This window comes from Scyliorhinus canicula, chromosome 6 (assembly GCF_902713615.1).
Source record: "Scyliorhinus canicula chromosome 6, sScyCan1.1, whole genome shotgun sequence".
Taxonomy (NCBI): Eukaryota; Metazoa; Chordata; class Chondrichthyes; order Carcharhiniformes; family Scyliorhinidae; genus Scyliorhinus; species Scyliorhinus canicula.
The window spans coordinates 171,682,864-171,710,031 of NC_052151.1; the positions used below are offsets into that span (position 1 = coordinate 171,682,864).

Genomic DNA, 27,168 nt, shown 5'->3' on the forward strand with positions numbered 1-27,168 from the left:
ACGGTTGTCAGAAAATTGCAACCCGGACTTCAGCTTCAGGCTTCCATGGGAGAAAGAGCGACAAGTCGGTGAAAAAGAAAGACATGCCGATTTTCCTAGACTACGAGAGAGAATATGATTGACAATGAGAGGAAGGGATGTGTAAAGATAGAGACGACATTAATAAGATGAAAATATGAGACAACAGGAAGATAGAGACCAAAATCGGAGAGAGATAGATAGAGGATGCGAGGCAGTATTTTGTTGTCTAAGTAATACCTTGGGAGGTTACCTAATTCTTTAAGGAGCCGAAGACTCTAGAGACAATGAGCTCTGCAATTTATTTACTCTGTTACACTCAAATTTATCATGTTTTCTCAACAATGTATTGAATATAATTGGGAAACTTCTATAAATTTGCAAATTGTTTGCCTTTAACCAGATCTTGCTTTAAATTTCCACCCACTTGCGATAGATGTGTGTATATACATAGTCATCAATTTGAAAAGAAAATTGTAGCTACACTTAAGTTTCATATTAAGGTTGACGGAGGATTCTTTTCTTTGGTCCCAAACGTGTGAATCTGTTTTTGAAATTAGAAAGATGCTCCATAAATAAGTGGTGAGTCAACGAGGGCTTGGTATGAAAAACAACCGAAACAAATGGCACAAAGGAGCAGCAGGAAATTAGGATAATGTTATCTGGTTACTTTAACTTGAGTTTGTTCTAGATAATCATAGCTGAGTTTAGCTAATCGAGGGGAAACTGCTATATTTCTTGAGTGTAATTGTTTGAGATGTAAGGTCTTCCAAAAGTGAATAATACATGTGAAATTCAGATCCTCTATTTTGAATGTCAGTACACCTGTAGCTGAAGAGTATATCAAAATCAACTACTTTTATCAACCCAGAAGGAAAAAAAATCAATAAGACAAATTCTTGAAACTAAAATCATCAAGAATCTTCTTTTGGCATTTTAATATTTCCTGAGTCAAGTCACAAAGTTTCATGGTTAGTGTAATGTAAGGGTCTGGGACATTTAGGGTGGGACTGAGTTTAGTACCACCCACACAGTGAAGAATGAGAATACTTTGGGGTCAGTGCAGAACCGAGCCATTTGCAGACTTGAGCATGGAGCCAGCTCCTATCTTGTACCCTTGACCGTATATTTATAAATAGTTTTAGTGGTGTGAGCAATACCTACAACAGGTGGCTCGCATTTTCACTTCAGAATTTGGGATAAAATTCATATTGATTCCCAAAGGGTATGGTTTTTGATTAGGCCCTGGAAAATAACCAGACACTTTTTCTTGCCCAATGCAGATTTTTAAAAAACTTTCATGCATGCACATGTAATATGGGGAGCAGCTCTTCATTCCAATCATCTACTTATTAAGAATATAGATATTTGTAGCAAAACTCAACATAAGACAAACCTCGACCACGTGCATATCTCATTGTTCACCTTTAATCTCTGGAGCAGTACTTGATGTTACCATAAAAATCATATTTAAATCAGGACCTTTATTCAGAACTTCCTCCAAAATGTCAATAATCCTTAAGCAAAATGCTGTGAATGTTGGAAATATGAAATAAAAAGAAAAGTGGGTCTCGCAGCACCTCTGGAATTGAAAATATTTAATGTTTCAAGACCACGGCCTTTCTTCAGAACTAGCAACGGTAACTGACCTGAAACATTAATTCTGTTTTTCTCTTCGTAGAATCTAGCTAAACTGCTGAGTATTTCCTTATATTTTCAGTTTTTTCTTCAATAATCCTCCCTCACCGTGTATTTTGGTTAATTTGGTTAAAAAATAAATAAATGGAGCTGTTCTTCCATTTGGAACATTAAATCATCTTCCAAGGTATTCCTGTTCAAATTTCCCAATGTTTGCGAGTCTTTCTCTTCAGTTGTCATCAAGTTTGGTCACAGTTAATTGCAAATTACAAGAAGACAACATTTCTTAAGAAAAACTACAGTTGCCTTGTAATATTATTTAAGTTTCATGCAAACATATTTTAAATAATCATAACTGCTTCTGATAGTCGTTTCACAGGGTGTTTTCATATTAATTTTTTTTTGATGCACCAGAGTGTATGAATTAGTAAGTGCTCATAAACTAAGTGGAATACTTTTGAGGTAGTATATCTGTCAGTAATAGATACTGACGCTTGTTAAATCTTTAGCCTGGAAATTGATTAGTCTGCATCTGCGAGTGGTAGTCTGGGCACCCCCATGATAACTGAGTTACCTTGCACAGATGCAGTTCTCCAACTGGAAAATATTGACACAAGAGGTTTAAACATAATTCCTGTAAGTTCAATCATTTTCTTGTAGCGTTTGCAGATTTTGGTACTTTTGACACAGCCATACTCAATAAATAATGCTGGTGATGATACCAAGATAGCCAAAACCATTCTCAAAATAATTTGAGTTGATCAGTTAATTCCTGCTTCTCCTTCTACTGGTTTATTTTTGAGTGCTTTTGTTTTCTTTGCCCCACACTGTTATTGAATCTCATTTGATTCATGTGTTACCTACCTGTACATATTAGATTTGTCACTGTTATATAAAGGTAAAATTTGACCCAAACATGGAGAATACAATTTGGATAACTTGGGTACAGTAAATAAAAAAATACGATTTCTCTCTTACTTTCTCTATCCTTTTGTTTCATTGTATCTTCTCATTATATCTTTTTCTTTCCTTTGTAAGGGGTGGGGTTGCTCTAGATTGTGTGGTAGGTAAATTAATGAGGTGCCATGAGTTGCTGTAGGCTGCCTTTTCCGTTGGGGAAAGTGTGGCCCTTGGAGGCTGCCTTTCTTGCTCCCTTCTCCCAATCTCTTCACTACTTTTGCATCCTAATTACTTCACAGTCTCATCACCCGACTGCCTATCATACTCTTAGTTCCATCAATAGCCTAATGCCTTCCCCATTAAAGTACCTGTTCTATCTCTGTTGTCCTCCCACTCTGCTGTCACTCATCTCACCCATAGTCTTGTTTCCCCTCCCCCACCAATACATCCGACTCATTTTTCCACAGGATTTTGTTAACTTTCAAAATCCAACTTTAAAAAAAAAACATTACGGAGTTGGAAGTGTGTAGGGGGCACAATTTCTTCAGTGGACAAACTTGGAACTGTCATAAACAGTGAGGAGATGGCAGCAGACTTCAGGAGAGCACAGACAAACAGTTGAAATGAGCAGACACATGACAGGTGAAATTTAATACATAGAGTTGAGAAGTAATGCATTTTGAAGGAAGAATAAGGAGAGGTAATATTAAGAAAGTGAAGAGAACATTCAATCAGTGGCATACCTCTGCCGTGCTTGTGTTAACACAACTTTATTACAATAATACAGCTCTTCCTTGAGGCTTTTCTCTGCCTAGTTGATGGTTTGCAACTGCAAAATAAAAGTTTTTTTTAAGTCAAGAGGTCAGTCCATCTCAATGAAGAGGCTTCAGGCCACTCCCAGCAATCTGCTCTAAAAACTCTGCCCACGTTGTGGCAGCTGAGACAAATTCCAGCAGTCAAAACAATCCAGAACTTTTAAAATCGGTGACCAACATTTAAAATAAAACAGCTCACAAATCTTTTTTTTTTTAAAGTCAGTTCACCCCACCCCCCAGAAGATTTTTGTTTACCTTCGAAATTTGCCTTTTTATATTTTAGAGAAAATCTGGTGATTGAGTTATGTTTTTGAAATATGATCTTGCGACAGTCTCTTTATGGAGCTTACCTTTTCAAAACGTTTACTGAAGTTATACAATTCAGTTTCTGGCATGTAACTGCACTTTTTGATTCCAAGCTGATAGTGAGTGTCCGTTCTGTCCCCAGGCCCATCAGCCAAGGTTCCCTCCATTGGTTTTTAGAACAATAGGCAATATGATTAAACCGATACATCAAAGGAGGATGAGGAGAGGAGCTGGTTTCTGAACTCATGGTCAATCCCTAACTGGGAGGAAATCAGTGCCACCATGTGCTTCACTGTCCAAGAGCAGAATGAAAAATATGACAGAAGGGCAGCCAGCAAGGTTTTAAACAAGATACCTAACTGTGGATCTTGCATCAAGATCTAAGATGTAGGTTCGTTTTTGCGATGAGAAGTAGTCCAAAAGAAAGATATTGCTGGAACCGTTACACCAAGAAAGTTCTGGATGAGTGCTTTATCAGTTTGAAAAATAGGGAGAAAAAATAAAAAGGATTGAGTTACATTTGTGACTGAGATCATTATATGATGTAAACAATATGGATACATTCCCAAATGTAAGACATTCATCACTAATGGGAATGATCTGCATTGCTAAACCCAAGAAAATATTTATAATACCTAGGATTTTAGTAAAGGCTTTTAACATTTTCAAATGACAACTTTCATGGTGAATTCAAAATTAATCAATGGAAACAATATTCCAGTGGGCGAGTAGTCAGTCTATAGAACAGCCGCCCTGGGCCATGATGGAAGCAGTTAATATTGACTTATTCGAATGCAAATTTGATTAATTTAAGGACATCATGAGCACAGAAGTGAGAGATGACATTGGCTCCAAAGACAAAGATGTGGAAACAGTTCAGGTACAAGTATTACGGTACCGGACCAGACCCCAATTTATATTATGAAACGGGACAACATCCCAACAATTGGTTAGTTTGTAAACTGAGGAAAGGATACTTCACTCCAAGAGTGATTCCATTGACACAGAAAATGCTGGACAATCTCAGCAGGTCTGACAGCATCTTTGTAGAGAGAGAAGGGAGCTAACTTTTCACGTCTGGGTGACCCTTTGTCAAAGCTTCCACTGACCACAGTGGATCTTGTATATTAAAACAAACTTTCTTATGACTACAGGATTAACCCCATTAATATCCAGGAAAAATAGCCTTTTCAATAAGCAGTTAAACAGCTCTTTTTTTAAAAATGGCAAGGTCTTCGAGCTTTCAATTTCAATTAAGCAAAATCCACAAACACCGATCAAATGGTGCTTATTAATAAAGTTAACACTTGGTGGCTTACATATTTATTCACAATGTCCTTGGGAGAGAAGCTTACAAAAGACAGTCTAAGAAACAAACCGTTTTACAGAATCCAGAGCAGAACTCTAAAAAGAAACTCAAAACAACAGGCACAGGGAAGTGCTGGAAACGAAACTAAAGCAACAGGGCAGGGCTGGAAACAAAACTAAAAACAACAGACACAGGGCAGGGCTGAAAACAAAACCAAAAACAGACCCATCCACCCTCATGAGTGACCACAGCCTGCCTAGCTGTTCACACCTTTAGCTAACATATAATCTGGATATTTTAATCTAAATTATTTTAATAACATTCCTGGAACAGACACAATATATATAAAAATATCCTGTATTCATCCCAAGAAATAACAAATAGTAACGATAAGAAGTCAGTTGTGCGAGAGTGAATTCATAAAATGTATGTGAAACGCGAGGTTAAAACGTAGGAGAGTAGAGATGCTGTGGCAGACTTTTATGGAGATATTTATTCACACTTAACAAAATTTATCCCAGTCAGAAAGAAAAGCTCCACTGGACAAATCTGCAAAAGTTAGCGATGGGTCAGAATTTTAAGAACCAGCAAAGAAAGATTAAAAAATAGGGAGAAAGTAGAGTGTGAGAGAAAGCCAGCTAGTAATATGAAAGCAGATAGAGTTTCAAGAGTAACTAAACCTCATGTTTGTCCTCTAGAGAATCGAGTCTGTGGAATTGATAATGCAAAACAAGGAAGTGGCTGGGGCTTTAAACCAATATTTTTTCTGTCTTCACTGTAAAGGTCTTGGAAAACTTCCCAAAGATACTTGCAAGTCAACAGGTGAATGGGAAGGAAGAACTTAAAACTATCACAAGAGAAATGGTGCTGGGAAAAGGGGAATGGAATATAAAAGTAGGGAAGTTTTATGAAAATATGGGGCCTTAGTGAGACCATACCTTAAACTGAGCAGAGTTTTGGTCTCCTTATTGGGGAGAATATTATTGCATTAGAAGCAGTCCAGAGAAAGTTCACTCCTCAATCCTGGGATGAGGGACTCTTCTGAAGAAAGCTTGAACAGATTGGGCCGATATCCATTAGATTACAAAAATGAGAAGCAATCTGATTGAAATATATAAGATCCAGAGTGGACTTGATAGGATAGATCTGGGGAGGGTGTTTCCACTTGAGAGAGACCTGAACTAGAGAACACCTTTTAATAAGAGGTCGTTTGTTTTGAGATGAGGAGGAAAAAGTTCTCAGTTATTAATAAGTGTAATTCTCTTCCAAATAAAAGCAGTGAAGGCAGAGTGATTGAATTTATTTAAGGCAGAGTTTGGCAGTTTTTTGATCAGTAAAAGGGACCAAGGATTGTGGAGGTCAGATGGCAAAGTGGAGTTGAGAGAACAACCAGATCAGTGCTGATTTTATGGAATGGTGGAGCAGATTTGAAGGACTGAATGGCCAACTCTGAAGTCCTGTGTTCCAATGTTCCTTGCTCAGGTGGAACAGGTGACCTTGAACAGGTGATCTCCAAAGCTCCACACGGCGTTTTCCTTGCCACACCATTATTATTGTACCGTGTGACAACCAGTTTGGGAGAAGATCAGCTCGATGGATTTTGGTCTTTTTTATTTATTTAGCAAATCCTACCAGTTTCCTGAATTTTGATACAATACTTTTGGACAATAGAAATTTCAATTATGAAGGAAAAACTATGTGGAAATACTCAAACGGTTGCACCATTTGAGCAGGTTGTGGGAAGGACAGTCATAAAGAGCCAATTAGTGGCTGAAACTGGGCGTTACATTACGATGAGTCAATTGACAGAAGAATTTAGAATGAACAAAATTGATATTAAAGCTTGATTTTTTTTTTAAAATGACAGCAGGAAATAAGGCCAAAGGTGTGGAATGTATTTTTTTTATTTGCGGCATATGAATATTAAGAAAAGCATGGGTAAATTTTTTTGGCCATTGGTTGCAATAAGTCGCCAAATATGCTACTTTAAAGAAATTGGTATTATTACCATGCTACACTATTATTTTGCCATTACTGACAAGAAAATTGTGCCGAAAAAGTAACAACAGCAGCAATATGCAGGAAGCAGAAGATGTCCTCATTAATGGCAACTGCCCTGAGATATCAAGCAGGAAGAAACACAAGGAGATGGTCATGTTGAGGCAACCAATACCACTATTGAAGTGAAGGCATTTGAAAGCACAGGAGTGTAGTCACAAAATTGGGGGAACTGGGAAAAGAGTTCAAGTGCTGGAACATTGAGGCCGAATGTGCAGCAGAAGTGATGGAGAAGAAAGTTTGGTACACTTCATTTTTCGCTGGCACTAAGCTGTATGCCTTTGCTGTTGAATAAGTGAGGTCAATGGTTATTTACTTGATTTTTGGGGAAGAGGAATTGAAAGTTGTTTCAAATGTTGGTCTGCATTTCAGAAACCAGGGTGAAATATATTGTAACTATTGGCTGTTAACATTAATCATGTTCTCTTTGCTTAATTTTATTTTAAGTGTGATAAATTTATTTTTACAAATACTATATCAGAACTTCTCTTATCAATATCATTTAGACCTGGTTCTTTGGGGAATTTCTTGAATCAAATTTAGGGTGTTGCACAATACAAAGCACATTATCTGAGAGTGTAGCAGATTTGAATGCTGTTTTTAAGGCATCTGGTTGTTTTGGCTAATTAGGCAAATGCATGGGAAACGTATTTGTTTATAAATTGTTTAATGTTTAAAGTTATCAATCCAGTTTTCAAAAGTTAATCAGTTTTAGCTGGTGCAAAGTGTGTATGTTAATCCAGGTTAATTGTTGCCCATCACAGGTTACTCAAGTTGTTATATCTTTAGAGGCTATGGAAACAGATGGTAACTCTGACAATCTTTGTTGTAGTAATTGATGTATGTTGTAGAAATATAATCCCATCTGAGTGCGGCTGATGAAACTCACTGACAAGAAAATTGTGCCAAGAAAGTAACAACAGCAGCAATATGCAGGAAGATGTCCTCATTAATGGCAAGCACTCTGAGATATCAAGTAGGAAAAACAAATGGAGATGGTAAGGTTGAGGCAACCAAGACCACTATTGAGGTGAGGGATTTTGAAAGCATAGGAGTTTGGTGACAAAATTGGGGGAACTGGGAAAAGAGTTCAAGTGCTGGAACATTGGGCTGAATGTGAAGCAGAAGTGATGGAGAAGGGTCAAAGATTGGCAACGGGAGTCAACAGTTGTGGGGCTGGAAGAAATCAGTCTTGGTGAGAGAATATTAGAGCTGACAGTCAATGTTCTGTAATTTGCTTAACCCAACGTAACATACCAGGGTCTGGGGGATGGAGACAACCAAATAGCTGCTCGCGGGATTCAAAATAAAGAAAACTTTGGCTTATGCAGGTCTTAATGTCGAACTGACAGTTGGAAAAGATTCTTTTAGTCTTTCGATGAAGGAGACCGGCAAAGAGATCAAATTGGCTGCCATCAGCTTATAAATGGAACTTGATTCCAAAGGTAGCTTCGCAGACTATTTCTGCATCCATATGCAGAATGGATTGGTCTGATCAGCAACATGGAAAATAGGACCTGATCTATTTGCTCATGGTGTAAGATTGAAGCAAAAATCTCCTGCTTCAGAGATATCCCGCAGGGCGATGACTATCGTGATCAGGTCATTATTTGTTGTGTGTCATGTGAATTTGAAAATGGGCCTAAGGAAGCGACTTTTGGAACTGGAAGTGCCCAGTCTGCGTACCCTAGAAAAGTAAAGTATTTCAAACATTTGTGCAACGTGTTAAGCAAGCCATTTTATGCTCCTGCTATGCAAGTGGTATTTTCCACTAGCAAGATGCTGCTGTTAGTCCAAACAGACTTGCCACAAGATTGAGAAATGTAGTGTAAGAATTTCAGTGTCAGTGCGATTCCAGATATGTAGACTCTCCATCGCTGTGGTCAGCTGATCGAATCGAGCAGCATGTTCCTTCAGTTCGTAACGGGCAAAGTACAGACTGGAATCAACCAATCCGTGTTTGCAAAACCCAAAACAAAATGCCTACTGTTAGATGTCACTCGATGATTAGACAGTACCTGTGGAAAAGTCCTGAGCGCACTGATAGCTGCAAAATGACCAATTTAAGATTGTGGGTCGAGCTCGGAATGTGGCTTATTTACACTTGCTAGAAATGACATATATTCACGTACAGGGCCTGTTCTATGCTTAAATAAAAAAGGGACATGTTCAAGCCGTGTGCCATTTTTGAATTACCCAGGAGCTTGGAACCTAGTCTCCCGTTGATTTCTCCACGGCAACGCTTCAGCAAAACTGAGTTGACTTGCCAACCAATCAGCACCCTTTTTTACTGTAGTATAAATAGTTATGATCGTTTGAAACTTTGCATGCTTGCCTTTGTCCTGATAAGTGAAAGGTGAAAAGCTTCAGCAATGTTCAAGGTCTGCGCTACCATAAGACATAGGAGTGGAAGTAAGGGGCCTCACGGTAGCATGGTGGTTAGCATCAATGCTTCACAGCTCCAGGGTCCCAGGTTCGATTCCCGGCTGGGTCACTGTCTGTCTGGAGTCTGCACGTCCTCCCCGTGTGTGCGTGGGTTTCCTCCGGGTGCTCCGGTTTCCTCCCACAGTCCAAAGATGTGCGGGTTAGGTGGATTGGCCATGCTAAATTGCCCGTAGTGTAAGGTTAATGGGGGGATTGTTGGGATACGGGTTACGTGGGTTTAAGTAGGGTGATCATTGCTCGGCACGATATCGAGGGCCGAAGGGCCTGTTCTGTGCTGTACTGTTCTATGTTCTAAGGCCATTCGGCCCATCGAGCCCACTCCACCATTCAATCATGGTTGATTTCAACTCCATTTACCCGCTCTCTCACCATAGCCCTTAATTCCTCGAGAAATCAAGAATTTATCAATTTCTGTCTTAAAGACACTCAATGTCCCGGCCTCCACCGCCCTCTGTGGCAATGAATTCCACAGACCTACCACTCTCTGGCTGAAGAAATTTCTCCTCATCTCTGTTCTAAAGTGACTCCCTTTTATTCTAAGGCTGTTCCCCCGCGTCCTAGTCTCCCCTGCTAATGGAAACAACTTCCCTACGTCCATCCTATCCAAGCCATTCATTATCTTGTACGTTTCTATTAGATCTCCCCTCAACCTCCTAAACTCCAATGAATATAATCCCACGATCCTCAGACGTTCATCGTATGTTAGGCCTACCATTCCTGGGATCATCCGTGTGAATCTCCGCTGGACCCGCTCCAGTGCCAGTATTTCCTTCCTGAGGTATGGGGCCCAAAATTGCTCACAGTATTCTAAATGGGGCCTAACTAGTGCTTTATAAAGCCTCAGAAGTACATCCCTGCTTTTATATTCCAAGCCTCTTGAGATAAATGACAACATTACATTTGCTTTCTTAATTACGGACTCAACCTGCAAGTTTACCTTTAGAGAATCCTGGACTAGGACTCCCAAGTCCCTTTGCACTTTAGCATTATGAATTTTGTCACCGTTTAGAAAATAGTCCATGCCTCTATTCTTTTTTCCAAAGTGCAAGACCTCGCACTTGCCCACGTTGAATTTCATCAGCCACTTCTTGGACCATTCTCCTAAACTGTCTAAATCTTTCTGCAGCCTCCCCACCTCCTCAATACTACCTGCCCCTCCACCTATCTTTGTATCATCGGCAAACTTGGCCAGAATGCCCCCAGTCCCGTCATCTAGATCGTTAATATATAAAGAGAACAGCTGTGGCCCCAACACTGAACCCTGCGGGACACCACTTGTCACCGGTTGCCATTCCGAAAAAGAACCTTTTATCCCAACTCTCTGCCTTCTGTCTGACAGCCAATCGTCAATCCATGTTAGTACCTTGCCTCGAATACCATGGGCCCTTATTTTACTCAGGAGTCTCCCGTGAGGCACCTTGTCAAAGGCCTTTTGGAAGTCAAGATAGATAACATCCATTGGCTCTCCTTGGTCTAACCTATTTGTTATCTCTTCAAAGAACTCTAACAGGTTTGTCAGGCACGACCTCCCCTTACTAAATCCATGCTGACTTGTCCTAATCCGACCCTGCACTTCCAAGAATTTAGAAATCTCATCCTTAACGATGGATTCTAGAATTTTGCCAACAACCGAGGTTAGGCTAATTGGCCTATAATTTTCCATCTTTTTTCTTGTTCCCTTCTTGAACAGGGGGTTACAACAGCGATTTTCCAATCCTCTGGGACTTTCCCTGATTCCAGTGACTTTTGAAAGATCATAACTAACGCCTCCACTATTTCTTCAGCTATCTCCTTTAGAACTCTAGGATGTAGCCCATCTGGGCCCGGAGATTTATCAATTTTCAGACCTTTTAGTTTCTCTAGCACCTTCTCCTTTGTGATGGCAACCATATTCAACTCTGCCCCCTGACTTTCCTGAATTGTTGGGATATTACTCATGTCTTCTACTGTGAAGACTGACGCAAAGTACTTATTAAGTTCCTCAGCTATTTCCTTGTCTCCCATCACTAGATTACCAGCGTCATTTTGGAGCGGCCCAATGTCTACTTTTGCCTCTCGTTTGTTTTTAATGTATTTAAAGAAACTTTTACTATCATTCCTAATGTTACTGGCTAGCCTACCTTCATATTTGATCCTCTCCTTCCTTATTTCTCTCTTTGTTATCCTCTGTTTGTTTTTGTAGCCTTCCCAATATTCTGACTTCCCACTACTCTTTGCCACATTATAGGCTCTCTCTTTTGCCTTGATGCATTCCCTGACTTCCTTTGTCAGCCATGGCTGCCTAATCCTCCCTCTGATAACCTTTCTTTTCTTTGGGATGAACCTCTGCACTGTGTCCTCAATTACTCCCAGAAACTCCTTCCATTGCTGTTCTACTGTCTTTCCCACTAGGCTCTGCTTCCAGTCGATTTTTGTCAGTTCCTCCCTCATGCGCCTGTAATTACCTTTATTTAACTGTAAAACCTTTACATCTGATTCTACCTTCTTTCTTTCAAATTGCAGACTGAATTCTACCATATTATGATCACTGCTTCCTAAGTGTTCCCTTACTTTAAGATCTTTTATCAATTCTGGCTCATTACATAACACATATGTCCAGAATAGCCTGTTCCCTCGTGGGCTCCATCACAAGCTGTTCCAAAAAGCCATCCTGTAAACATTCAATGAATTCCCTTTCTTTGGGTCCACTGGCAACATTATTTACCCAGTCCACCTGCATATTGAAGTCCCCCATGATCACTGTGACCTTGCCTTTCTGACATGCCCTTTCTATTTCTTGGTGCATTTTGTGCCCCTGGTCCTGACCACTGTCAGGAGGCCTGTACATAACTCCCATTATGGTTTTTTTGCCTTTGTGGTTCCTCAACTCTACCCACACAGACTCCACATCGTCTGACCCTATGTCGTTTAGTGCTATTGATTTAATTTCATTTCTAATTAACAAGGCAACCCCGCCCCCTCTACCCACCTCTCTGTCTTTTCGATAGGTTGTAAATCCCTGGATGTTTAACTGCCAGTCCTGAACCCCCTGCAACCACGTCTCTGTGATGCCTACCACATCATACCTGCCAGTCACAATCTGGGCCACAAGCTCATCTACCTTTTTCCGTACACTGCGGGCATTTAAATATAGCACCTTTAATTCCCTATTGACTGTCCCTTTTTGTTTTCTTAGTGTGGTGGACCTTGGTTTACTGAGCCTTTCCATACACTGTGTCATATTTTGTGAGATGGGGACTATCGTAACCTCTCCTGAGCTCTGTCTTTTCGTGATTTTTTGTAATCCTAAGCAGCTACGCTTCCCACTGATTCCAAGCAACTATTTATGATATGATTATTCCATATTCATCTACTAGTTGGGAACCATTAAATAATTCAGCGATTTATATCCAGGAACACTATTTTGTTCTGATTGACATTTTTAGATATCAACTAGGGAGCAAAAGCAATTCTGCTGTACACTTCAGTATTAGTATATGTAGCACGCATACATGAACTGACAAATATATCGACTGTCCATATTTCCTCACTAAATGCATACTGAATTAGCATTTGTACAGTTTACAAATCACAGATCTCAACATCAAGGTAAACATTTTTCCCCACATGATATTTTGTTTACCGGTAATTAACTCTCAAATTTCACTCCCTTGCACTGTTCAGTTTATTTTTCCCAGTAACTGAAAGCACATAATTACAGTGGCCAGATTTGCAGCACTTTTCAAAATTGTTTTCATTTTTGATGATGACTTAAACTGAGTTTCAGTACTCCCAACAGCTTCTCAAGCTCCAAATTTACATTTTGTTCACTTTGGATTTTATTTCTATACTGTAATTGATTTCTTTAAAAATTAAAAAAAAACTGCTTGGTTGTTCTTTTCTGAAGAAATAATAGCTTATAGTTTTATGGACAATTTCTGCCCTGCTGGGTCTCGACAATTAAGTAATTCTTCACTCCAGTTTGGACAGTGTGTGTTTACAAGCTTTTCCAGCAAACATTTAAGCCGAGACCACAAATCAACCATTCCATTCCATTCCATTTCCTGGCCACTCTGAGTCTGAACCATACTGTTCGCGACCTCAGAGTCCTATTTGGCCCCAGGTTGTGTTTTCAGTCCCATTTTCTCTCCATAAGATTGCTTACTTCCACTTCCATAGTATCATCCATTTCAGCCCCTACTTCAGCATATCTGCTGCTGAAACCTTCAGACCTTTGATGCCTCTAGGTTTGCTACATGTAACTAATAAGAACAATTTGTTCTTCTGTTAACAGGTAGACAGTGAAAAAGATAACTATACAGGTGTCATTGATGCTGACGAAAATGAAAGGCCTGAAGAAGCAAACCTTCAGGTAGAAACCTTGCTTTGCTTTTAAAATAATTAAAACCAGTTTTCCTATTGCAGCAGACTGCCAGAATTGTAGAGCACACGTACATTTGCCAAGGAATTCTATTTAACAATCTACAACAGAAATAGAATTTTGTTGGTCCTTGATTATTAACAGTTTATGCAATAATATTGTAAATAAATAAAAATCCAACTTCAAGACGCTCTAAAGCACCTCCCATCCATTGAAGTGGTTTTGATGTATAGTCGTTGAGTCATTGTTGTATTGTAGGAGACACAACAGCCAGTCTGGCAAACATTAATGTCAGATAATCTGTGTTTGCGATGGTAGTTGAGAAATATTAACCAGAGCATTTTTTTAGGATTGTGTCACGTAGTTTATCATGTCCATGTGAGCACCTGGCCTCCGATTTGCACCTCAATTGGCATTTCTAACAGTGTAGCATGCAATCAGGACTAAATTAAGTCAACCCAATTGTACTTAAGTATACAGGGTAGGAAACATAAGCATTAACTTTGAAACACAACTGATTCACCACATACCATAGTCAATTGCTGTAGACAAGATTTTTGATTGGCTTTAACACCAGCATTAACCTCTTTGAAACAAATAGGCTAATGCTGATAAGATATTGTTTGAAAAATCATCAATTTGTGCAAATCCTCCAATGACCTTGGGTAGAGTTTTACATTTATACAAGAGTTCACATTTCTGTTGTTGCAGCTGTCTGTCTGGTTGATGCATCTCAACATGTTCATAACTGATATGAATATATGTATATGTAGCTTGTAGCAAGCAAAAGTGAACTACATTACAAGCTCAACTGATAATCTTAAATTGGTTGTTTGTATTGTTCTTAGCACACCGGAATTGTTCAGCAAGTACAGCTGGTTGAGTAGTATTATTTTCCACTCGCAGAATGTTGCCAAAAAGATGTCGACCCACCGCACAAATAAGGGATATCTATAAATTCGTTGCCAATGCAATGCCAAGTTTGTAGGTCATCCCAACAATTGGCAGATCGTATCAAATGGCGCATCCCTTCAACTGTTCACAATAAGCAGAGTATTCCCTGTACTCAACCAGTTCATGGTTACAAAATTGAGAAGATAATATCTCATGTCAGATGTGATTCTGCAATTGGGCAGCATTTGTTGAACGAGCCCAGGTATCTCATTCTCCTGGTGCATTCACCATGCCAGTACCTTGACCAATCAGCAGACCTGCCAACCACTGAGCATCCTTTCCTCATGCTGTATAAATTATTGCACCCTTTGAAATTTGGCATTTCAGTCACTGTCTTCATGAGTGTAAACAAAAACTCTTCAACGGCCTGTGTCTTTTCAACAATACTCAAGATCTGTATTACCAAGTGTATTTCAAATTAATTTCCATGGGATGTCCAGCATGCTAAACCTCTTCTATCAAAACTAATGCAAAACTTGAGCGGAGCAGCATTTCCTTGTTTTCATTCATACTATCAGTTTGCAAGAGGCCCATGTTGCTCCTGACCACTTTTTTTTCCAACTATAATTATAATTTTTGTATAGATTTTGATCTCCTGGCTTTTTTGGAGCTCCCATTATGTCTTATCACCCTTTGCTGTTCTTTGTTTCTTTTCTTTTAACCTGGAGCTGTGCTACTTTTTGCATTTTAAAAAAAAATTTCGAGTCCCCAATTATTTTTTTCCAATTAAGGGACAATTTGGTGCGGCCAATCCACCTACCCTGCACATCTTTGGGTTGTGGGGGTGAAACCCACACAGACACAGGGAGAATTTGCAACTCCACACGTACAGTGACCCGGTGCACTCGGCAGCAGTGCTAACCACTGCACCACCGTGCCGCCCTACATTTTGCAATTTTGCTTCCTCTTACTTTAATGTCATTTGTTACCTCTTAATTGTCCATGGCTGGGGGGTTTTGGCATCCAAGAACTCGCTGTCCGCATTAATACCGCAAATTTGGTTTGCACAGTTTTTTGGAAACGGAAGTTCAAGTAAAGCCCAAATTATTGAAAAATTTTCTTCTATCATGCCTTCGGACTCCTTGCTCCAAATTCCTTTTCCTAATTGATGACCGCCTCTTCCTGTTACTTCTGCCATGAGGAACTTTATGTAAATTTAAGTTTTGTTCAGATGTGCCAGGCTTACCACGATCCTAAGTTTCACAGCTATTTAACTATTTTAATTGTTCTGAATTACTTGTTTACCTAATTCCTGAGCTGTGTAACTTCTTTCAACCAATGAATGTGTAGCAATTTCCTACCAAGATAATATTATATTCCTTTGTAAGAGGATGGGACTGGTCATGTGAGAACCAAGACCACTTTCCACATATGTTTATGTCGCATCTCCTTTCTGTTCTCATTAAATAGTTCAAACTAAATCCTTTATCTCTGCTTAACACAGTCAATAAATGTTTCATCTTCTGCTTAACACGCTGCCTATAAATCCTTCATCTCTGCTTAACACATTGCCAAATGCATTACATAACAAATCTCCAATTCAAGTCAAAGTCACTGTACTTTTGTCACCATTTTCAGCTCAATTTACTCGAAGTTTAAAGTTAATTTTGGTTTTCTAATTCATTCTTTATAGCGTCATTGTAGAGATTTATAGTGTGACTTGTTCATCATTAATTGTTGGTCAGTTATACGTAACACAAATTCTGGGTCTGCAGACCGAAGAGGGAGAAATTTTTTCGGGCATGTGAATGCATTAAACCTGCCTTTAGAAAGGAAAGCAGTTTGTCTCAAGTTGCAGGTTTAGATCAGAAATCTCTTCAGCCCTTTTCTTTCTAGAATACCAAATTTATCTATCATCTTTACTTTATGACAGCCAACCTCTTTTTTTGTTAAACAAGTCAATATTTTGCGCTACATTTACCCTTCGCAGCTGTCGATCAATCTTTGAGAGAAAAAATTCCTTCTGTCTTTCCTAAATTTTTCTCTCAGTTCTAATGTCTGCTCTTTAGCCATCCTCCTCACTCCACATTCTGATTTTTATTTCATCTTTTTTTAAAGCCAGATTAAAAACGTTGGACTCACTTGTCAATGCTTTTTTGTGGGAATGTCATTTTTTTAAAATTAATTTAAGTACCCAATTCTTTGTTTTCCATTTAAGGAGCAATTTAGAGTGGCCAACCCTGCACATCTTTAGGTTGTGGGGGTGAGACCCACACAGACACAGGGAGAATGTGCAACTTGTGGGAATATAATTTGTTTGTAAAGTGTCTCAGCCGTAAAGAAAGCTGTTCGACAAGACCACGTCAGATGATAACCTGCTGTCCCAAGGTGCTTCACAAAGACTTGAGGAAAATGGATTTCAAACCAAAGAACCAGACATTCGAGGGGATGGCTAAAGATTTGGTCTAAGAGATGTGTATGAGGAGGGGCAGGTGATGGAGTAGGTGAAAGGCCAAAGGAAGAAATCCCAGGCAGTAAAACCAGGAGAGCTGCAGCCACAAAGAGAGATGGAGTGATGTTGTAGAACTAAAGGAGCTCATGTGTTTGGGGTGGTGGAGAGTGACACAATGATGGGCTTAAACACAGGATGAAGGAAATTAAAACTTGAAACCCCAGAAAGTTAGCTGCTTTCTTAATAATGCAGTTCAACATGAATCACAAGGGTGATTGTTACCTGATCAGGATCTTCATCTCAGAACATTTACATTTTTGAATTAGCTGATAAATCAGATTGAGATATAAATTAAGCAACAAATTTTCATTTAGCCTGTTTTGCTTGGTTTTGATTTAAATTGACAGACAACTAAAATGAAAAGCCTTTGAATTTACTGTAATTTTAACCATAAGTATAATGGATAGTTTTGTATTTTATCGAGTATCTTTTCATTAGGAATGCTATTAAGGTATTTTAAAATGTTATAAATGTTTATTCAGAGTATTAGAATTGTACTAAAAGTGCACTGCAAATTGTTAGTTTTTGAATACTTTTAAATTGAGAATATTTCACAACTACAATTGTAAAAGTATCACTGCTATCTTATTGCTTTTGTAGCTGACTGGCGTACTCCTTTTCCTTGCTCCTGAAAGTGGGTCTTGTTGCTTGTCTGTTGCAGGTGTCCCCTTCCTGGCTCAATTGAGATAAGAAATTGGGTGAACGTGTGTCTTTGTGATATTGTATTGTAGAATCTCTTTGACCAGTGAGATGAGTTAATTATAGTATAATTATTTGCTGCTGAGTTACTGTCAGAACTAGTACTATTCTTGTCTACTTTACATTCATGCCAATAAAGGAAGGAATCCCAAACTCGGATTTCACTTTTCCCAAAGTAAAGATTTTGTTTTTTTTGGTGCAAGTATTATGAGGAAATACATTTTTTAACAATTCTGTTCTCATTATTAGATTTTAATAAGAATTAAATATCAATGTTTTGAATGGCATTATTGACCTATTTAAAATAGAAGGCATAATAATGACACCAAAATAATAATAGAGGAAAATCCGGTGAATCCATTGTCTTCATCCCACACTATCTTCATGAGTAATTTCTAGACCTGTGTATATCCAATCCTTGTGATACCACTTTCAAGAGAATATGCAAATGGAATATCCCTGTCCTCACTGAAGCATGTGACATAAAACACCATTTGGGGAAACATTTAGCGCGATAATTCTTAACTCTCAGCAAAAAATATATGCGATGAGGGGGGAAGACTGAGGGGAGGAAGGAACTAAGATAAATAACAAAGGAAGTTAAGGAGGGTTTTATGTTGAAACATATAGCATGGCAAAAGTTCGTGGTAGGCCAGAACAAGTGGGATAGATTCAAAATGCAGCAAAGATGGGCTAAAAAAAATCATGAAGGAGAAAATAAACTACGAGGGCAAGCAAGCGAGAAACATAAATACAGATAACATTTAAAGCTTTTTTAAGTATATTAAAAGGAAGAGCGAAGAAAAAGAAAGCATGAAACTAGAGAAGGAATTATGGGGAACAAAGCAATGGCTGAGTAGTAATATAGATATTTTATCCCTGTCTTTACTGCAGAGGATACTACAGGCATCCCAGGAATAGTAAAACATACAGGGGAGGAATTAAATATATACACCATCACCAGAGGATTTGTTTCAGGCACACTAATGGGGTTAAAAGTTGACAGGTCTCCTGGACCCGCTGGTTTTCACCCCAGGATCTTAAAGGAGGTAGGTAGCGACCGAGATCGAGGATGCATTGATTAGTCATTTTCAAAAAATTCTGGAACTGTGTCGAAGGACTGGAAACGACCAATGTGGTACTCATTTTTCAAAACTGGGAGGAAGCAAAAAACAGGAAACTACAAATCTGTTAGTCAAACTTCAGTTATTGAAAAAAATATTAGAATTGGTTATTAAGGAGAGAATAGCAGTGCATTTGGAAAGTCATAATCTGATCATGCAGAGTTAACCTGGTTTCATGAAGGGGGAAATCATGTCTGACAAATGTAGTAGAGCTCTTTGAGGCGGTATCAGCCAGAGTGGTTAGAGAAGAACCAGTCAATGTTGGATATTTGGATTTTCAAAGGGCATTTGATAAGGTGCCACACAAAAGGCTGCTACACAAGACAGGAATTGATGGTGTTGGAGGTAATATTCTGGCATGAATAGAGGGTTGGCTAAGTAACAGGCAGCAGTGAAGTGTGATAAGAGGGTCTTTCTCAGCTTGGAGGCCAGTAACCAGTGGAGTGTAGTGCTGGGACTGCAGCTCTTCACAATATGTATTAATGATTTGGAGGAAGGAACAGAGTGTACGGTGCCAAATTTGCGGATGATATAAAGATGGGAGGGAATGCAGGTTGTAAGTAGGATATAAATAGTTTACAGGGACGTTAAATGAGTGGGCAGAAAATTAATAAATCGAATTTAATGTGGGTAAATGTAAGATTGTTCATTTTGGAAAAACAATGAGAAGATGGATTATTATTTAAATGGGGAGAGACTGCAGAAAGCTGTAGCACAACTGGACTTGGAGGTCCTTGTTCATGATATCCAGAAAGTTAGCATGTGGGTGCAGAAGGTAATAGGGAAGGCAAATGCAATGCTGGCTTTTATTTCAAAGGGGTTGGAGTATAAAAGGAAAGAGGTGTTGCTGCAACTGTAAAAGCGTACTAGTGAGGCCATATTTGGAATACTGTGTACAGTTATTGTCCCCCTATTAAAGGAAAGATGTATTATTGGAGGCAATACAGAGAGGTTTACTCGGATGACCCCAGGTATGGAGGAACTGCCTTATGAGGAAAGATTAAACAGGTGGATTTTGTACTCTATGGAATTCTGAAGAATGGGACATACAGGATTCTTAGTGGTTAGACGGGGTAAATGTTGGGAGGATGTTTCTACTCGTGGGGAGTGTAGGACCAGAGGGCATAGTCGGAGAATAAGGGGGTGCTCATTTAAGATAAATTTGAGGAAGAATTTCTTCTCATAAGGTTGTGAATCATTGAAATTATTTAACCCAGGAAGCTGTGGAGGTCGAGCCCTTGAAGATTTCAAGGCTGAGATCGATAAGTTTTTAATCAGTAGGGGAATTAAGGCAGGAAAGTAGACTTTGTGAATGTTGGATCAGCCACTATCTTGTTAAATGGCAGAGCAGGCTCAAAGGACTAAATGGTATATCCTGTTCCTATTTCTTATAGTTTTATGTGACTATTGCATTGTGGTGCAATCTCTCGTTTCGATTTGTTTGTTGAGCTCCCCTGTAACCTATGTATATATTAGTATTATTGCACGTGTGATTGATGAATATGCATGAATAAAACATGTGACTCAACAGTCCTCGTGTTGAGAAGCTTCCGATGTCTGAAGAGCAGCTACTGATTGAAGAGTGTTTTGGAGTGGCTAGAGAGAAGCTGGAACAGATAGATGTTCTGAACTAAGGTGTAACCAAAATCTGCATTCAGCCTGGCTTTTAGCATATTAAAGGCACCATCAAAAGTGATGTTTTCTAATCAAAAAGCTGGATTAAATCTTTCACAACATCAGGTTGTCCCAGCCTATGATTTACAAGTAAAGATTTACTTTGCAGTGTCGTCACAGTTATAATGTGGAGAAATACAGCAGCCAATCAATGTGCAGCCAAGTCCCACAAATGGCAATGCGTCGCTTGTCTAGTTAATCTTTTGTTAGTGGTAGTGGTTAAGTTATAAATGAAGGCCAGGACAAACGTGCTATACAATCTGTTATGTCCATCGGACCAAGTAGATGGGCAATGGTTTCATGTCTCATCTGAAATCTGGCAATTCGAATTGTTATGAGCACTATTATCAGCATGCATTATATGTTCAATTTACGTAATGGTTTTAACTCATGACTTTCTGATTCTGGCGAAAATACAGTCAGATGGACTGTAACTTGTCAAATTTGAATATTCAATTAATCTGAATCGACAAATTGACACAGGCCATGTTTTAACCTATTAACTAAGTTAAACTATCTTATCCGTGTTCGTGTATCCCTTGTGATGCATTAATTTTAGTCTGAAAATGTACCATATCTAGTAAGGAGTTGCTGCACAAATACTCCACTTTTAGACAATTAAGCAGTCCAAATTTTGACGAAGAATTAAAGGTTTCTACTATGACAAATATAAACCTTTTCTGCCACTGATGCCTGCGGTAGGAAAGTAGCTATAGGCTGTATTCTGGAGTAGAGGTGCTACTTGATGTTGTGAGAGGGAATAAATAACATTATTTGAATTTCAGGCAAATATTTCAACACAGAGAATGACAAAATTGTTGGTTTGGTCAATTTTTTCTTACTTGTATTTACAGTAAGAATATCTCCAGAGATAAATATAATTATTTTATGAGCTGATTCATTCTCTACGGTGGAAACAATTGTCCGCAAGATGCATCCACACTAAGGACAACAAGCTGAAAACTATGTTGCCGTTGTTTTCAAAAGCTCACATGTTCATTGTGGTGCATTTGTTCAGAAAATTATTCAAATTGAGGGGAGGAATCATTCGTTTTCCCACAAGATGCTTTCTGATGATGTGGACTTGACAGACATAGAAGGACAGTTTTAATCCTGCCCATCTGCTGGAAGGGAACGGAAGAGGAGGTTAAAATTGCTTTTGGGTACATACAATTCAATTCCAAACCGTTCATACGTGTCTCCATTTAATGTTGGGAGTATTCATTCAGGATAGGTGCGTATCACAAGCAGCAAGACTTCATACATATGGTTTGATGAAGAATGAAATGAAGGCGAAATTGAAAATGAAGAAAGAAGCATCCACTCAGTGCAGAAACAACAAAGGAGGTATGACAACAGGGAATATGAAAAGATTAAAAAGTGTGAAAGTAATTGAAAGTGTGAAAGTAATTGAAAGGCAAAGTTAAATTAAGAACATTAAAAGTATGTGGGGCAAATGATGTATTTTAGTAGGAAGAACATGGAGAGTCAATACAAAATAGAGCATATAACTCTAAAGGGGGGTGCAGGAGCAGAGAGTCCTGGGTAGATATGTGCATAGGTCATTAAAGGAGGTAGGACAGATTGAGAGAGCAATGAATAAAAACTTGCATAATCCTAGGCTTCATGAATTGGGGCATAGCGTACAAGCGCCAGAAGGTTATGTTGAACTTGTATAAAACACGAGTTAAACCTCAAGCTGGAGTATTATGGTACAGTTCTGTGCACTCCATTGGAGTGAAGATTTACAAGAATGGTTTCAGAGATGAGTAACTTGAGTTACAAAATAAAATTGGTGAAGTTGTAACTGTTTTCTTCTGAGAAAAGAAGGCTAAGGGGAGATTTGATCACAGAATTGTTACAGCGTAGGAAGAAGGTATTTGGCCCATAGTGTCTGCACCAGCTAACCAAGCAAGCATTGTGACTTACTGCCATTCTCCTGCCTTTTCCCTGTACCCCTGCACATTGTTTCTATTCAAAAAATCATCTAAGGCCCTCTTCATTGTCTTGATTGAACATGGCTCCACCACACTTCTGGGTGGCATTCCAAACCCAAAACACTCCGTTAAAAGGGAAGAGATTGCTGAGCCTTTGGCTTTGATTTTTAGGTCATCATTGGCTACAGGAATAGTGCCAGAGGACTGGAGGATAGCAAATGTGGTCCCTTTGTTCAAGAAGGGGAGTAGAGAACCCCGGTAACTATGGGCCGGTGAGCCTAACGTCTGTGGTGGGTAAAGTCTTGGAGAGGATTATAAAAGATACGATTTATAATCATCTAGATAGGAATAATATGATTAGGGATAGTCAGCATGGTTTTGTGAAGGGTAGGTCATGCCTCACAAACCTTATCGAGTTCTTTGAGAAGGTGACTGAACAGGTAGACGAGGGTAGAGCAGTTGATGTGGTGTATATGGATTTCAGTAAAGCGTTTGATAAGGTTCCCCACGGTCGGCTATTGCAGAAAATACGGAGGCTGGGGATTGAGGGTGATTTAGAGATGTGGATCAGAAATTGGCTAGTTTGAAAGAAGACAGAGAGTGGTAGGTTGATGGGAAATGTTCAGAATGGAGTTCAGTTACGAGTGGCGTACCACAAGGATCTGTTCTGGGGCCGTTGCTGTTTGTCATTTTATAAAGGATATAGAGGGGGCGCAGAAGGATGGGTGAGTAAATTTGCAGACGACACTAAAGTCGGTGGAGTTGTAGACAGTGCGGAAGGATGTTGCAGGTTACAGAGGGACATAGATAAGCTGCAGAGCTGGGCTGAGAGGTGGCAAATGGAGTTTAATGTGGAGAAGTGTGAGGTGATTCACTTTGGAAAGAATAACAGGATGCGGAATATTTGGCTAATGGTAAATTCTTGGTAGTGTGGATGAGCAGAGGATCTCGGTGTCCATGTACATAGATCCCTGAAAGTTGCCACCCAGGTTGATAGGGTTGTGAAGAAGGCCTATGGTGTGTTGGCCTTTATTGGTAGAGGGATTGAGTTCCGGAGCCATGAGGTCATGTTTGCAGTTGTACAAAACTCTAGTACGGCCGCATTTGGAGTATTGCGTACAGTTCTGGTCGCCTCATTATAGGAAGGGCGTGGAAGCTTTGGAACGGGTGTGCAGAGGAGATTTACCAGGATGTTGCCTGGTATGGAGGGAAAATCTTATGAGGAAAGGCTGATGGACTTGAGGTTGTTTTCGTTAGAGAGACAGAAGGTTAAGAGGTGACTTAATAGAGGCATACAAAATGATCAGAGGGTTAGATAGGGGTGGACAGCGAGAGCCTTTCTCCCGCGATTGGGGGTGGCTAGCACAGAGGGGACATAGCCTTAAATTGAGGGGTAATAGATATAGGACAGAGGTCAGAGGTGGGTTTTTTACGCAAAGAGTGGTGAGGCCGTGGAATGCCCTACCTGCAACAGTAGTGAACTCGCCAACATTGAGGGCATTTAAAAGTTTATTGGATAAGCATTATGGATGATAAGGGCATAGTGTAGGTTAGATGGCCTTTAGTTTTTTTTCCATGTCGGTGCAACATCGAGGGCCGAAGGGCCTGTTACTGCGCTGTATCGTTCTATGTTCTAAAAGTGTTTTTTCTCATCACATTTGCTTCCTTTACGAACAACAAATCTGTGTCCCCTCGCCCGCAATCCTTTTATGAATAGGAACAGTTTCTCTCGATCTACTCTGCTCGACCCTCTGTCATCAGATCTCCTTTTAGCCTTTGTCTCTCTAAGGAGTACAGTCCCAACCTCATAACTGAAGTTTATCATCTTTGGAACCATCATGTAAACCTCTTCTGCATTTCTCCTCCAATATGTTCACATCCTTCCTATAGTGCGGGCACCCAGAAACTGTACAGAATATCCAGCTGAGTTCTAACCTGTGTCTTGTAGAAGTTCAGATAATTTCCTTGCTCTTGTACTCTATACCCCTGTGCACAAAACTCAGGTACTGTATGATTATTAACTGCTCTTTCCACCTGTCCTGCCACCTTCAAGACGTCTGCACATAAACACCCCCGGTCCCTCCTCTTATCCACCACTGAAGAATTTTTTGCCCCTTATTTTATGTTGTCTCCATATGTCTTCCTACCAAAATACATCACCTCACTTCTCCGCATTGAACTTTCATCTGCCATCTATCGGCCCACTCCACCAACTTGCCCATGTCCTTTTGACGTTTACACTGTCCTCTTCACATGATTCCAAGTTTTGTATCATCCACAAACTGCCAAATTGTCTCCATGCACACCAAGATCTAGATCAATATAAAGCGGGAAAAGCAAGGGTCCCAATACCAACTCCTGGGGAAGACCAATACACAACTTTCAACCTGAGAAATATCCTTTTATTCCATGAGCTACTACTTTTCTCAAGTCAGCTGTGTGGCACTGCATCAAATACCTTTTGAAAGTCCATGAACACCACATCAACATTGACCGTCTCTGTTATCTCTTCAAAAAGCTCCAGCAAGTTAATTGTACACTATTTGCCCTGTAGCAATCCATGCTGGCTGTACCTAATAAACCCACATGGTTCCATGTGATTAGAACTATTTGACAGGTTGATGTCATCCAATGGGCAGCACGGTAGAACAGTGGTTAGCACTGTTGCTTCACAGAGCCGGTGTCCCAGGTTCAATTCCCAGCTTGGGTCACTGTGCAGAGTCTGCATGTTCTCCCCGTGTCTGCGTGGGTTTCCTCCGGTTGTTACGGTTTCCTCCCACAGTCCAAAGATGTGCAGGTTAGGTGGATTGGCCATGATAAATTGCCCTTGGTGTCCAAAAAGTGAGGTTGGATTACGGAGATAGGGTGGAGGTGTGGGGTGCTCTTTCCAAGACCCGGTGCAGATTCGATGGGCCGAATGGCCTCCTTCTGCACTGTAAATTCTATGTTCACATCGGTGATAGGAAAGACAGTGGACTCTTTCAGTAAAGGTGAAATTTAAAAACCCAGAAACTGAAAATAGAATAAAGAATTGTCATCACAGATTTCAAAAGTGAAAGTCAAGTTTAACCAACCTTACCTTTTGAAGAAAGGGGAGGTAAGGGCAGTGCAGTAGGTGGAATATAATAAGGATTTTGAAAAGGCCTTTTGATAAGGTGCCACATGGACTGATGATGCACGTTGCACATGTGAAGTCAGCGGCAAAGTAACAAAATACAAAATGGATAGCAAACTGGGCTAAACAGCTGGCATGTCATGCAGAACAATGCCAGCAACGCGGGTTCAATTCCTGTACCGGTCTCCCCGTACAGTCGCTGGAATGTGACGATTAGGGGCTTTTCACAGTAACTTCATTGAAGCCTACTTGTGACAATAAGCTATTATTATTGCTTTAAAACATAAAACAGAGTGTCTTTGAAAGGTAAATCCTCAGGCTGGCCAACAGTGCTGATGCAGAGGGATCATTCTTGGAACCACTGTTCTCCACTTAGACAAATAATTTTGATTTTGAATCAGATGGGTATTTTCAAATTTTCAGATGGCACTAAATGTGGAAATGTTTTTTGTACAGAGGAGGGATGCAGAAAATAGGCAGACAATAAGCTTGCCCAGTGGATGTACTTTGAAATTAACTTCTACATAATAATCTTTATTACTGTCACAAGTCGGCTTACATGAACACTGCAATGAAGTTACTGTGAAAATCCACTCGTCCCCACGCTACTGCACCTGTTTGGCTGCACTGAAGGAGAATTCAGAATGTCCAACTCACCTAACAAGCATGTCTTTTGCAACCTGTGGGAGGAAATAGGAGCACCCGGAGGAAACCCACAGACACTGGGAGAACTTGCAGACTACGCACAGACAGCAACCCAAGCTGGGAATCGAACCTGGGTCCCTGGTGTTGTGAAACACAATGCTATCCACTGTGATACCGTGCTGCCCATAGATAAGTGAAAGATGCTATTTTTGGCACGGAGAATAAGCAGGTCACATACTGTTTGGAAGAGAAGTGTATCGTGTTGTAGAGAAAACAAAGTCACAATTCAGTTATTGCGAAAATCGTTTATTGTCACAAGTACGCTTCAGATTAAATTACTGTGAAAAGCCCCGAGTCACCACGTTCCGACAACGCCTGGTGGTATGGCATTTTTTTTAAAAGCAAACATTAATTTCTGGAGAGATCAATTTCTAAACGAGTTATATTAAATTTGTAGAAAACCTGTGAAAATTCTTGATCGCTATTTTATATAAATAATATAAAGGCTAGAATAATAACTATACCCACAGGAAAGATTAACGGGCCGAGAGACATTTCTCCAGAAAAGGGATAATCTGATAGAAACCTTTGAGATATGAGGGGGTTTGAGAGGGTAAACATAGAAAGATGTCAAATGGTGGCTGTTTGTTATAGGTCATACCCAGAACACTGGGTGCACAGTCAAAGAGGTACTCTTGCATCTGTCTAAGGAGTAGGTC

General features: G+C 39.7%; 1 protein-coding gene across 3 annotated transcripts in view; it reads left to right on the top strand.

The window, feature by feature from the left end:
* The window catches only part of fbxo9 (F-box protein 9), a 118,956-nt gene that overhangs the window by 8,718 nt on the left and 83,070 nt on the right, over positions 1 to 27,168 (top strand). Inside the window, exon 2 of one of the 3 annotated variants that reach the window (XM_038800440.1) lies at positions 13,763 to 13,840. The exons of the other annotated variants lie outside the window; for them this stretch is intronic. Within the exon in view, the coding sequence (XP_038656368.1) occupies positions 13,763 to 13,840 (78 nt within the window). The remainder of the gene's footprint in view (positions 1 to 13,762; positions 13,841 to 27,168) is intronic. 3 annotated transcript variants of the gene reach the window in all.